This window comes from Amblyomma maculatum, unplaced genomic scaffold (genome assembly GCF_055883805.1).
Source record: "Amblyomma maculatum isolate TAMU_Amacu unplaced genomic scaffold, ASM5588380v1 scaffold_19, whole genome shotgun sequence".
In the NCBI taxonomy this organism is placed as follows: domain Eukaryota; kingdom Metazoa; phylum Arthropoda; class Arachnida; order Ixodida; family Ixodidae; genus Amblyomma; species Amblyomma maculatum.
Window position 1 is genome coordinate 7800387 of NW_028146744.1, and position 13440 is coordinate 7813826.

General features: G+C 45.6%; 1 protein-coding gene across 2 annotated transcripts in view; it reads right to left on the reverse strand.

The window, feature by feature from the left end:
- LOC146171635 (organic cation transporter protein-like) overlaps nucleotides 1–13440 on the reverse strand; it is a 344048-nt gene that overhangs the window by 11956 nt on the left and 318652 nt on the right. For both annotated transcript variants that reach the window (XM_084586399.1, XM_084586400.1), the window contains one exon: nucleotides 7385–7521. In XM_084586399.1, the coding sequence (XP_084442525.1) occupies nucleotides 7385–7521 (137 nt within the window). Of the gene's footprint in view, nucleotides 1–7384; nucleotides 7522–13440 lie in introns of those variants that run through there.

A 13440-nucleotide genomic window follows, 5' to 3' on the forward strand; every position in this document is an offset into this window, starting at 1 on the left:
GAGTCCCCTTTCTTATGAATGAGGATAATGTTTGCATTCTGCCATGGTTACGGTACCGTCGATGACACCAGGCACTGCGTATACAGGGTGGCCAGTTTCGCTAGCACGATATCCCCCCCCCCCCCGTCCCTTAGCAAATCTGTAGTTATCTGATCCTCTCCAGCTGATTTTCCCCTTTTCATAGTTTCTAATGCTTTCTTGACCTCGTCCTTCGTCACTGGTGGAAAGTTTCGGCGGAGCGAGTGTTTCGGCCATTTCGGCGCCGTCCTTTCTGCCGCCCAACCCTTCCTGCCGTGGGCAAGTCTCGGCGTGTTCGTGCCACGCGCCAAATGTGTGTGCGTGCGTGTGTATGGAAACGCTGGCCAAGCCCGGCGCTCAAGGGAGAGTGCGTCGCCCTCGCCCATCTGCAGGAGGTGGAGGAGATGCGGTCGCGCCACCTGCGATTGAGTCATCTCGTCTTGTCTGAACTTGCAGGGCTCTCCCTTTCCCTCTAAAGTGGCAACCCTATAAAAAGCAGCGGCAGACTCCGCTGCGACAAAGACTACTTTGGAGGCGCCGTACAGACGACGCTAGACACCAGCTGTGTGAGAGTGTCTGTATTCTTTCCGGGTCAGCTTTTCTGCCCGTTCCTTCATGATGCTGTAGTAAAAGGTGTTTCGTTAGAAGATGCCTCGTCTTTGCTGGGACCGTTTATGCTGTCTGCCAAGCCAAGGAGCCGCGAGGCCAACGGTACCAAGAGGCCGCGAGCCGCATGAACAACTGGCGTGAGTGGTTAGAAGAGCACGCGAGCCGCATGTAATAACTGGCGTCAGCAGTTGGAAGAGCACGCAAGCCCCAATTGTAATAGTATGTATGTATGTATGTATGTATGTATGTATGTATGTATGTATGTATGTATGTATGTATGTATGTATGTATGTATGTATGTATGTATGTATGTATGTATGTATGTATGTATGTATGTATGTATGTATGTATGTATGTATGTATGTATGTATGTATGTATGTATGTATGTATGTATGTATGTATGTATGTATGTATGTATGTATGTATGTATGTATGTAAGAAGAAATGGACATGGGCAGGACATGTAGTGCGAAGAGAGGATAACCGATGGTCGCTGAGGATAACAAACTGGATTCCAAGGGAAGGAAAGCGTAGCAGGGGGCGGCAGAAAGTTAGGTGGGCGGATGAGATTAAGAAGTTCGCAGGGGTCAAGTGGATGCAGCTACCACAGAACCGGGTTAAGTGGAGAAATATGGGAGAGGCCTTCGCCCTGCAGTGGGTATAATCAGGCTGATGATGATGATGTATGTACGTACATACATACATACATACATACATACATACATACATACATACATACATACATACATACATACATACATACATACATACATACATACATACATACATACATACATACATACATACATAGATACATACATATATACATACATACGCCAAAAGTAACCAGGCTGAGTGTTCTGCTTCCCAGTCGCATAGCAGAGAATTCGTACCTCTTCTGAAGCAGAAAATCTGTTCAAAGTAAAGGCGAGCTCCTGTCCTCACTTGTCAGGAAGTTGTGATCCTCTGGGAATTCATGTTGGCTTTAAAATGGAAGCGAGAAGCAAAACATGCAGCCTGGCTACTTTTGGCAAGGACGGTACGTGCGTGCGTATGTACGTGTGTATGTATGTATGTATGTATGTATGTATGTATGTATGTATGTATGTATGTATGTATGTATGTATGTATGCATGTATGTATGTATGTATGTATGTATGTATGTATGTATGTATGTATGTATGTATGTATGTATGTATGTATGTATGTATGTATGTATGTATGTATGCATGTATGCATGCATGCATGCATGTATGCATGCATGTATGCATGCATGCATGTATGTATGTATGTATGTATGTATGTATGTATGTATGTATGTATGTATGTATGTATGTATGTATGTATGTATGTATGTATGTATGTATGTATGTATGTATGTATGTATGTATGTATGTATGTACGCATGCATGTATGTATGTATGTATATATGCATGTATGTATGTATGTATGTAATATATAGGAGGCTATGGTGACACTTTAGGCGGACGGACGGATGCACAGTCATGAGTTTATAAACGCCTCTGCCTTAAAATGTTATCAGCAGCTGCCGATAAAAAAGGGGAAAGGTAAACAAATGGACGAAATCATCAAGGGGCCATGGGTGGCCGACCATAGCAAGCCGGCCACCCATGATGAATCGCTTGGATACATTTCTGTGCGCATCCGCAATCGAGGCAACCACCTCTTCAGACAGTGCCATGCACGTCGTTCATGTACAGTCTTGGTCAAAAGCCCTGAAGCCAAATGGTTTTCTTCTCAGCCACAAAATGAAGCCGTCATGCTATCATTAAAGGACAAAGAGTATTTAAAATGCTAGGACACAATTTCTTATCACACTAAGAACCTGTCTCATAGCAATTCATGGCTCTTTAGTCTTTAACGGCGCCGTGACAGCTGCATTTTGCGGCTGAGATAAAAATTCTTAGGCTTCTGGACGTTTCACCAGCACTGTACATATTAGTTAATGTGCTTGCGTGTGGTCGACTTTCATATGTTACCAGTTTTCCCGATTTCCGTAAAACTGAGTGCAACCGCCTATTGTGTATACCGTTCTGCGTGGGTCATACGCATTTCATTTTTAATGGCACAGAGAAGGTTGCAAAGCTAAATTCGAATGGTAAAATGCTTAACCACTCGCTTATCCGCACTGGAATTTTGGCACACAGATAGGACCACCTTTTATCGTTTTTGATAGCAGATTTGATGATGTACTTGCCTGATGCGATCAGAATTAATTTGAACTTCGTGTCGGCTGCAGCATCGGCTACTCAAAAGAAGCTTCTTTTGAGTAGCCGATGCTGCACAGAAGCAAGCACACGCGCTTTCTTTTTCCCCCCTAGAAGTGCGGAAAGGATGCAGGGAGAACGGGAAGGCTAGCCAACGTAGGCAGCATGGTTTCACACCAGTGACGGCTTGGAGCTGCCTCCCGGCAAAGCACTAGAGCAGTTTGCACGCTTGCTTCTTTTCGTTTTTTTTTATTTTATTGCGAAAGCAATACTACGACAGCCAAAGCGAGACCTCGGGTGGCCGCCGCAACACCGTGAAGAGGCGTAGCTATGATCGCCTCATAAAAGTCAGCCTTACATGACATTTGAATTCACGTTACCGCTATGCTATGGGAAAGAGCTGCCAACTCGAGTCGCTCCTTTCATTTGGATGTCAGAATCAGCCTGTCAGAAGCGTTTGCATTCTCGTTACCCCTACAACACGCAGGCACGTACATACGGCTTGGTTGAAGCGTGAATTAATATGTGGGCTGGTAGATTACGCTCTCGCGTCATACGTTTAAAGGATGAAGTTAAGTGTTGAGTAATGTACGCCTTACACTGATAGGGTGTGATAGGGGAATAATGTAGCAGGCAAAAGAAGCTTCCGCTGTTGCTTTCGCAATTCAACTAGGGGGTTAAACAGAGCTCGACACAACTATTTTTTTTTCTTTTATTTGTATGCCGGCTTGATCCACCCCTACCTGCGCATTGGAATTTGTTTCTCGTGCTGCTAATAGATAGTGTTGAAGTCGTAGCAGTCAGAAGACCCGACTCTGGCGGAACGGTTTCTGAGGGCTCACTGAACGGGCGGCTCTCCAAAAGAAGCGCCGCTCACGGTTCCTGATGGCTCACTGAACGGCGGCTGTCCAAAAGAGCCGCGGCTCCGTGAGCCGCCAGCTGTCCCAAGGAACCACCGCTCAGTGAGCCGTCGGCTCTCCAAGAACCGCCACTCATTCTCGCAATTTTAAAGAGCGGCTAAAAAGACAGCCGAAGGTGACAGGATGTTAGGAAGGGCGGGAGGCATGGTCTCTGAGATCACCCTCGCGGCCCGTTTCTTTCATGTGCACGGGATGATCTCGGAGGCAGTTGCTTTCTCGCATCGCTAATTGCCGAAGTAGCACCGAGAAGATCCGAATCCCAAGGAACTGTTTGGCACGAATCACTGAACGAGAACCGCTGGTTACTCTTAGTGAGTCGCCGCTCACCCGTTCTTTTGAAAGAGCCGTTCAAAAGATCCGGCTCGCTCCTGCGCGACCAATATCTATTCAGGCGGTACGCTGCCAAAAATGAGGTGGGGAGCAGTAGAGCATAGGGCATTTGGTCCTCTACTGCCCGCAACTGGAACCGCGACACCCAGAGGGCACTACTCTACTGCAGGCGTTGGGATTCGGCGATACTCCGCACGCGGCGGTGGCGGCAACAAAAAGCCGGCTTCGCCAGTGGTGGGGATTGACTCGGCAGTGCTAGCTGAAGGCGAACTCAGTGAGAATGTTCTTCTAGCATTCAGAAACAACTCACAATAAATGGTTCTAGTAGCTCGAATGGATGCAGAGAAAATGTTCCTTTCTCAGCAGAAAAGGTGTGTTCGAGAAATCGCGACTCAAAGGTTTACCTTCAGTCAAGCTGCCTTAAATGCCCCTGATACGTAGCAATCACCCTTCTTCTCTCCGGATTGTTTAGTAAATCCTTTTATTTATTTGCCTTCACCTTGCCTCTTTACTTGGTTTCTCAAGAGGCTTGAAAACCAGCCTTTTTTATTCTAAATTGGCTGACACGTTGAGGTTATTTCGCGTACTCGTTACGTTAGAACTCATGCTTCTTGAGTGGATTGAGAGAAAATCGAGACATTGCTGCTTGCACAGTACGGTCATCACACAACACGCTAAAAGGTAACGAATAACGCGCGCTAAAGGAGAACGGCCGAAAGCCGATCAGACGCCCAAAAAGCGCGATTCATGATGCTGACGCCGTTGCGGCGTTACAGTAATCACTTACGAACTTTTATGTAACGTCTAAAAATTTATTGAAGTTTACGCTTTTATGCACTATAAACTAAAGAATAACTGAAACACCTCTCCCAGTCGCACAAAACGCGCAGTGAGTAGTCGGGGCCACGGGGGTGGGGCCGTTTGACGCCATTTTTAAATGACATCTGGTGCGTATCTGAGGGTTACAATTGGTGGAAACGTTTTCTAAAAATTCTGGAACGTTTTGGCATAGAAATTGAAAAATGCACTTTTGGTCGATTTTTCCCTCTATCCCCCTTAGCGTCGGTTTTCTCGTTTGGCCACTAGAACGCCACATTAATATTTTCCAGACAAGGTGATTTCGGCGGTTTCACTGCAGCGTCAGTGAAGCGAGCGTAGCTTGGCCACTCTGCTGCTCGAACACACGTCGACCGCCGCGGACACAGGCAGAGACCAATTACTCACACACTGCTACCCTCCACCCCATCCATCCCCTTCCAAGCCGCACTAAATCAAATGGACAGAACTCCAAGCTCGTACGCTTCCCTCACCAGGATTGCTGACCCTGTTGTCCCCGTCCCAACACGATTGTACCCTCTGCGGGGCTCTGAGGGCTATCTTCGAGCACATCATGTTCGTGAATCTCAGCCACCGGCCGTCTGGTGTCTCACGAACTACTAGGAGATCGCGGTCTCCAGTTCCGACCCAGCCTACCGGAGGAGGCTTGTCGAATGGGCTGGAGCGGTCGCCGTCAGGAATGGCTTGGCGTTCATCAACCGCAATCCGGAACCGACCCACCACACGAGAAAATTCTTCGGTTGATTAATAAAGTTCTTACCACCAACTGCTGCAGCTGGACCGTTTTCTACGAGCTCCTCTGTGCGTATTTCATTTGACACAGACAGTGATCCAAACTGCTATTGGCAACGATAGACGGTCGGATGCTGTGTGCGAAATTTCAGCGCATATAAGCAAATGCTTTAACATATAGCCATTTTACAGTTCGCATTTAGTACATGTGCTGGTCGATTTTTTTTTATTTCAAACACAACAAAACCAACACAAGGAACATTGCAACAAGCATCTGGATTTGGACTCCTGCTCGCGAGATTCGAAATAACCACGTATGTTCCTGCATGCTGCATGCTTCCAAACAGAGGTTTCTTTCGGCAATACGGTTCCTATAGACGCCGCGTGAAGCATGACAGTCTACGTGGCCTGGAAGATAACGTGCGTGCTCGATCGCGAAGTGCAATACTGGAAGAAAGAAGTTAAACCCGTCGAATACCTTAGTCGAAAAGACTACGCTCACACGACTATAATACGTTCGCATTCAGACAAGTATAAGTAGTTCTGGTGTTTGGGCCAAATTTTTTATGTAGAGGTGCCTCGGCAACGACAGATATTAGGGAGCAAATTTAGCGCACGCGAAGGCATGTCGTACTACACAAGAAGCCTACGCGATTCGGAGGAACGCCAAACGGATACTGCGCCTCTTGGAGGGTATCCCAGGTTTCGCAACACATGTTTATTGTGGGGTTTTTAAAATAGGTTGCCTTCGAAATGACGAACCACACTTTAGCACACTCCTAGTCCCACTGAGGGCGTTCTGTGTATTGTTGTCACACGCATGGCCCACTTCACACTGATGTTCAATGCGTCATTTCACAGGCGTGTCTTTTCTGTTTTAATAATTTTTGCCTGTCTTCTTTTTCAGATGGCCTGCAGGTCAAGATACATTGTTTATTGCTTTTATTTTCTCTTTGTGCTTTTTATGATGACTTTTTTTTTTCACTTTTTATAGCACTTTTATTTTTGTTATCGTTTTCGCGGGCTTTCCTCGACAACATTTTAGCTAGATATTCTATTACTGATTTCTGTATTGCTTAGCTCTTCCTTTTCGGTTTTTATTTTTCCTTGCGTGTTGCTGTCTTGTACGCGTGACGACAAGAGAAAAAAATAGACGCAAAAAGATTCAAATCTCTGGTTAACATTGCGCTTGCATAACCCTGCGTTGTTTTGCTTTTAAACTTCCTTTGTTTTTCTGCGTTTCAAACACAAGCCTGCTTTTGGTTGTAGCAGCCCTCATTCTGTCAGCTGCGCTTCCTACGATTGATCAAGAAACCTTTCGTATCTCTGCCGCTAGTCTAAACCGCTGTTTGACCTACAGTCCTACTTGGAGCACATAATTAGCAGCCAATTGTAATGGTACTACATATTGTTGCTATTTATGCGCACGTGCGGTTGCATGCAACTAGCCGCTATGTCTAGAGTGACACCAGAGGGCAAACATTGTATTCTCAGCACGTGAGTAAAGTGAACAATCCTTGCAGGTTGGAGCCAAGTTTGCAAAATATTTGGCGCTATCTGTGATTCGATGCACACTTTGTCTCTAATGCCCGGAGTAAAGAATCCCATTATGTGCCCGTGGTGTTTCGCTCACAACATCCATGCCGAAACTAGCAATAAATCCGACGCTGGATTTCCTTTAAGACTATCACGTTAGAATAAATACATACTTGGCCTGCTTTATTTCGTGCAGCGTGTCCGGCAGTGGCACCTTGTACGTCTCAGGGATCAGGACAGAGACCAGGATCAGGCTGGCACACACTGCGACGTCGACCACCTTGGGCGCCCAAGCTGCGAACACCACGCCCTGGAGGGGGAGAAGCGCGCATTTAAACAACAGGCGATCCCCCTGATCCCATTGCGTTCGCATGACCCTATAGAGTAATCACAGCTTCTCCATTCTAAATGAAAACGTTAGGCTAGTTGGCTTATCCAATGTAAGGCCCTTCCTCCAATTAACCCGGTTCTGTGCCAGCAGTAGACCCAATCTCATTTACTCACCTAGCTTTCAGTTATCCTTAGCGACCAACACTTATTTTACGTTCGCATTATGTGGCCGTTTTTTTTCTAGATTCTGACAAGAATGTCATTAACTGCAGTTACTTTTCTGGCCCTCTTTGCCCGCTTCCTATCTGTCGACGTTACAGCTGCCATTTTCCGTTCCAATGCTCTCTGCTTTCTCCTGAAATTAAAGGCACCATGAAAACCTATTTACTACTATGTTCCTAATCATGGAAAACATGTACCAAGAATCGGCATCATTCAAGGCTTTTTCTTCGTAACATAAAATATTATGCTAGCTTTACCAACACCTACGATATCGGTGATCAATATTGATGCTCCTCTTCTAAAAAGAACCGATCCCCGTTGTCAGATAGGACTCGGCAGGATCACACATTATTCATCAACCAGCGCGCTTTCCCTTGGGCGCGCACAAAGCTCACTTAAGGTCAGCGCGAAGGTTGCGGCGGTGAGGTGTCGCCCTCATCGCCTGCGAGCGTTGACTCTAAAAATTATTTTTAAAACATAGGGTTCATGCAGAAGCTTGAGAATTGACCTGAATGCTCATGAAGGCTACCTCCAAATTTTTGTTTTCATTACAGTAATATCGTTTCAGAGTCCCGGTATGTACAACTCCTCTATAGCTGGTGTCCAGTTTTCTGCCGCATAGATGAGTAGCGGTAAGATTTACACACGCTCTTCTTAAGGGATACCTGCCATTCATGAATGATATCCATTTTCTTTTCGTGTTCCGGATCTGCGATCACGGCGTGTCCTAGTAGACTTATTTCCTTACCCCTTGCCTTACTTCGCTACCTATCATAAAACGCCGTTCCCTTCTGATGGTGCTCATCGTGATTTTAGTCTTGTTCATATTATTTTAGACCCCCTGTTCTGCTTCACCTGTCTATGTCATTGATCTCCTGAGACCTCTGAGTCAACAATCGAGCAGCAGCACTATAAAATAAGACATAAACAGCACCTATCATTTCTGTCTTGTTCTTTAAGGGGTACCAATTGAGAAACTCATAGGGAGTAATTATCTATGGCTAGCGCAGGTTAGGAGGAATTATTTCATCACATTACTTTTTTTCAGAGAATACAGGGGCCTAATGACTATAGAACGCAAACAGCTCGCGTGACATTGCCGACCTCATTAGCCTCATGTTGGGAAGAGTTGCTTGGAGAGAGAGAGTAGAATAGAAAGGCAGGGAGGGTAAATGGGCGATGCCTAGTAGGCTACCCTACTCGTGGGGAGGGGAACAAAGGAAGAAAAAGAAAAGAAAGAGCGCCAAGAAAAGGAGTCTGTCACATGTCCAGATATCTACAGTGAAAAGGGGTAGAGAGCGTACACTTAAAGTCTTCAACTCATCTTTAAAAACTTAAGGAGCGCCTTCACTGCTTTCCTTTCTGATGAGGGTGTCGTCCAAGGGCCCAGAACCTGGCTTCAGTTCGGGGTCCTTGATAAACAAAGGTGCTGTTTGGTGCGGAACGTAGTGGCTTGCGCCCACAGGAGTGACGAAGTGAAGCGTGTTTTACAACGAGATCTGCGCTTCTAATATTGCTGACTACAAGGCCCGGATTGCCCGCTGGCAAATGATTATTTATTTGATTCACTGCTAACACCAGCCAATCGTCACACGCATAAATGCTGAAACAAAAGCAAGGGAGAGATAAGCTGGCCAGAATAAAGCGTTCAATGGATACGTGAGCAAAAACAAAACCAAAAATAGAGACAATTTGCGCCAGTTGTACGCAGAGTGTACAGGAATGTTAATTTATGTACTCGACTGGTTCAGTGTGCAAACTGGTACGTACGAGCACTTTGTTTTTTCGCTTTTTTACAGGTCATGTTAGGCCGGTGTCTCTAAATCTGCTTAATTTTACCGCCAGAAAAGCCCAACTTTGCTTACGGATGCTTGTACCCACTATAAAAGCAGCGCAACCCAGCTTCCCTTTTACACGAGACGGAGGCCACACAACAAGACATTGCAGTCTGGGACGTGCTGTGTTCTTCCCAGTCAAGAAAAAGACCGGTGTTTCCACTGCAGCGCTCAAAAGAGCTGGTGACTATAACTAGCATTCTTTCACTGATTGAATCGTAGAATTACTGATTAATTTAGTAGTTGTTATACTGGTTCCAGCTTTAAATGAATTTGCAATTACATTTTAGTTGCGCCACTTAGAGCACGTGCTCTCGACATCGCAGACACTAGGGGGGTGCACATATTATAGCACAGCTAACAAAAAAATTTGATTTCAGAGCGTCCCAAGTACCATGAAAAGAAACAACTCCTTGATCGTGGTTGCCAACCTGCCACAAAACAGATATCAGCTTTTTAAAGGACCATGGGCAGGCACAAATAGCAATGAAGGTAAAATAATAGAAACTTAAAGCTTAGTTGTCTTCATCTCTATGCAGTCAATACGAGGTGTTTTGGGGAAATCTAATTTTGGGCATTTTAAGGCGAAAGCCTTTATTGCCTCATACTGTTGTTAGTAAATGTGTCCACGTTTCGGGTGCATGCCTTATATAGGCATATGCCAATCACCATTGAATCGATACTTAATAGCAATCGGATAATTCGGAATATGATTTAGGGTATTTAAGGCATTTTCAAGATAATTTCATGATAATTACGACTAATAATAAAATAGTCAAGCAGATGCCCATACGAATTCATACATTTGGTGGTCATCGTTACTATCACTAATCATCACTTACTAGTTAAGGCGTTTTTAACTAACACTAACCAGACAATAACTAGTACTCAGAAAGTGCGAGCCATGGTTAACTATCACTAATCAATATTAATAGACGTTCCAAGACCTCCATAGCCATCACATGGTAACGTCATCGGCCGTGACGGCATGACCGGAAGTGATAATGACGTCACATCTGGTCATGACGTCATGACTAGTGATGACGTCACCAGGAGATTCACGCATATACGAAGCTGACTCCGCCGGACGTTCTATTCAGGCGTTCGTGCGGCCCCTTTCATTTGGCGCTTCCTCGAGCGCCGACCACAGCAGGTGTCAGCGACGTTTAAAATTGGTTGACACCAAAGAAAAGGCGCATTATCTGTCACAATTGTAGTCAATGCCTAAGCAGCCCGGCGGGTAAGGCTTCCGCTTTGAAGCCCTTTAGTAAGCCAAAGTGCTCCCTGAATTTTGATGAAAAAAGGCGGCGTTTCTACTAAAGTAATACCAGTGCTGGCGCTTACCAAAAAAAAAAAAAAAAGAAAATCGCGACTGATGTAAACTGGTAAGCTGATTAGCTCAATTTTAGAAGTTAACTTTTTGCTTTTGCACGCAGAAAGAAGATTGTGATTCTTTTATTATTACTTTAGCAATAACCATAATAGGTTTCAGACTTTTGGAAAGCCCCCCTTTGGCGCTGTGGCTCAATGAACTTTGTCCAATTCTCGCGCATTCTCAAAGCCGCGCTCCCGTTCGTACACGGCGTGCATCTCCCCACCTCAATAGAGGAACGCCGCACCGTCGAGATAGGGTGGCCAAAAGAGGAGGTCCGTCGCTCTTTTTTGCCAGCTGTTCCGAAGATTTGCGTGATTGGCACACTGAATTTGGCTCACGAATGAATCTCGTCTATTTTCATCAGAGGCTGAACGACGTCAAGCCGCGCAAACGATTCGTATTTGTATACGTACGCTGCACCATTGGGCGTAATCGAAAGCTGCAGAAAAGTGCCGTTGGATGGCACAGTGCATATTTTGTGTGTCACTTTTGAAACGTGATTTTGTGTTCAAATGAGTATGAATGCTGCTTTTCACGCACTCGAGCTCCGATATACACGCACCTTCCGTCCACAGACTCCTTGACCAGTCATATCCCACCTTAAATGCGAAACGAAGAGCTTAATTACTCTTTGGCGACCTTTTGCCTTCGCAGGTCGGGGATGTGCTGCCGCTTTGATTGTGCGCCGTCGATTCTGGCTCGAACGACGCAGACACGAGCGAAAACAGGCACGTTTTTGCACTTTCGAAAGGAGTGCGAGGTAATAAATACTCTTTTGTTTATCTCAATTCTTCTCAATGACTCGGGCTGTGAAATGCGCTCCGAACTTTGTAGCGATCTCATCAAATCACCTATCTTTGAGGCCGATTTCTTATGCAGCGCGCCTCTTGGCACGCTTTGGTTTAAGAAGGACAAGTTTTTCACGCCACACTCATCAGCTGTGGAACCCATCTCGGCGAGGACGCCGCCGATCACAAAAGACGGCACTATGGGACGTGAGCCAAGTGCGTACGTTCTCCACGCATCTACAGCTGCACTGAACCTTCTCATGTGCGGCGTCATAATTATGTTATAATGCCGTTTGGAGCTAATATCAGGAGTGCCCTGCCCAGCTGAGGTGGAAATGCATGATAATGGAGCCGGGCTGCACTTGTCGACGGGGCATCGCAGACGCCGGGCTGCTTCAGACGATCCTTATGACAGAGAGCGACAAGAACCTCATTTGGCGAGGAAATGAGTCAGGCTGCTGAAACGGATGCTCATTCGTTGCTGGACAAGCAGTCTCACCTTGATGAACAATAAAGTTTATTAATCAAGCCAAACCGTGTCTAACCATGGCAACCGAGCTATCGCTCAACAGTCTAAGTAGATTGAACCCAGCAATCTTCATCCAGTTACTCCACGGAGGTATGGATAGATGGACGGAATATAGCAGCGTCCCCTTTGAAACGGGGTGGTAGCAGTTGCTATCATTCTCGTTTTTTTTCCCCCATATACATTTTTATTGTTTTAGATCAGTTAACCATCCTTCTATTTATTGAACTTTTGTTTCTACATTACTAATATTATGTTAATTTTCTGCTTTTAAGCCACCAATCTTCCAATCGTTTTTTTCTAGCTTCCATAGCAGGTTTATTCACCCGGCCGCTGGTATTTCCAAACCCCAGGGCCTCAGGAACAGTGACTACGCCTGCATCAACTTCCGGATCGATACCATTACATTCGAGTATAAGATGTTCAATTGTTTTTATGGATTTATCACGTACTGCACATGTGTCATATTCAAAGTTAAATTTCTTTTTTGTAGCTGCGTGTTCTAAGGAACCCTGATCTAGCTACAAAAAGTAGGACATTGCCTCTTGAGTTATTAAAGAATGCTCCCTTCCTGATCTTCCTTTTCCACTTTCGCTATAGTTCCACACTGCTTCTTTTCCATAGAATTTCTCCAATTTTTACCTTGTGTCTTTTTCACCAGTTGCTTAGCGCTCTTTAGTTCTTCGTCCTTGTGACCAGCATGCTTACTGGTTAGTTTCCTAGTTCTTTTCCTCCATTCGCTTCTTAGGTATAAGTATTTAAATACTTCAGCTGCCCATCTGTTACTGTCCAATTTTCTCAGGAGTTCTTCATATAATATTTTGGTTGGTTGGTTTGTGGGGTGTAACGTCCCAAAGCAACTCAGGCTATGAGAGACGCCGTAGTGAAGGACTCCGGAAATTTCGACCACCTGGGGTTCTTTAACGTGCACTGACATCGCACAGCACACGGGCGCCTTGCTTTTCGCCTCAATCGAAAAGCTGCCGCCGAGGCCGGAATTCGATCCCGCGTCCTTGGGAACAGTAGTCGAGCGCCGTAACCACTGCGCCGACCCGGCGGGGCATATAATATTTTACTCTGAGCTTCCCGTACTTCGAAATATGCCCAGCCCATATCTCCCTGTACCGCCTGATTTGTGGTTTTTCCGTGGGCA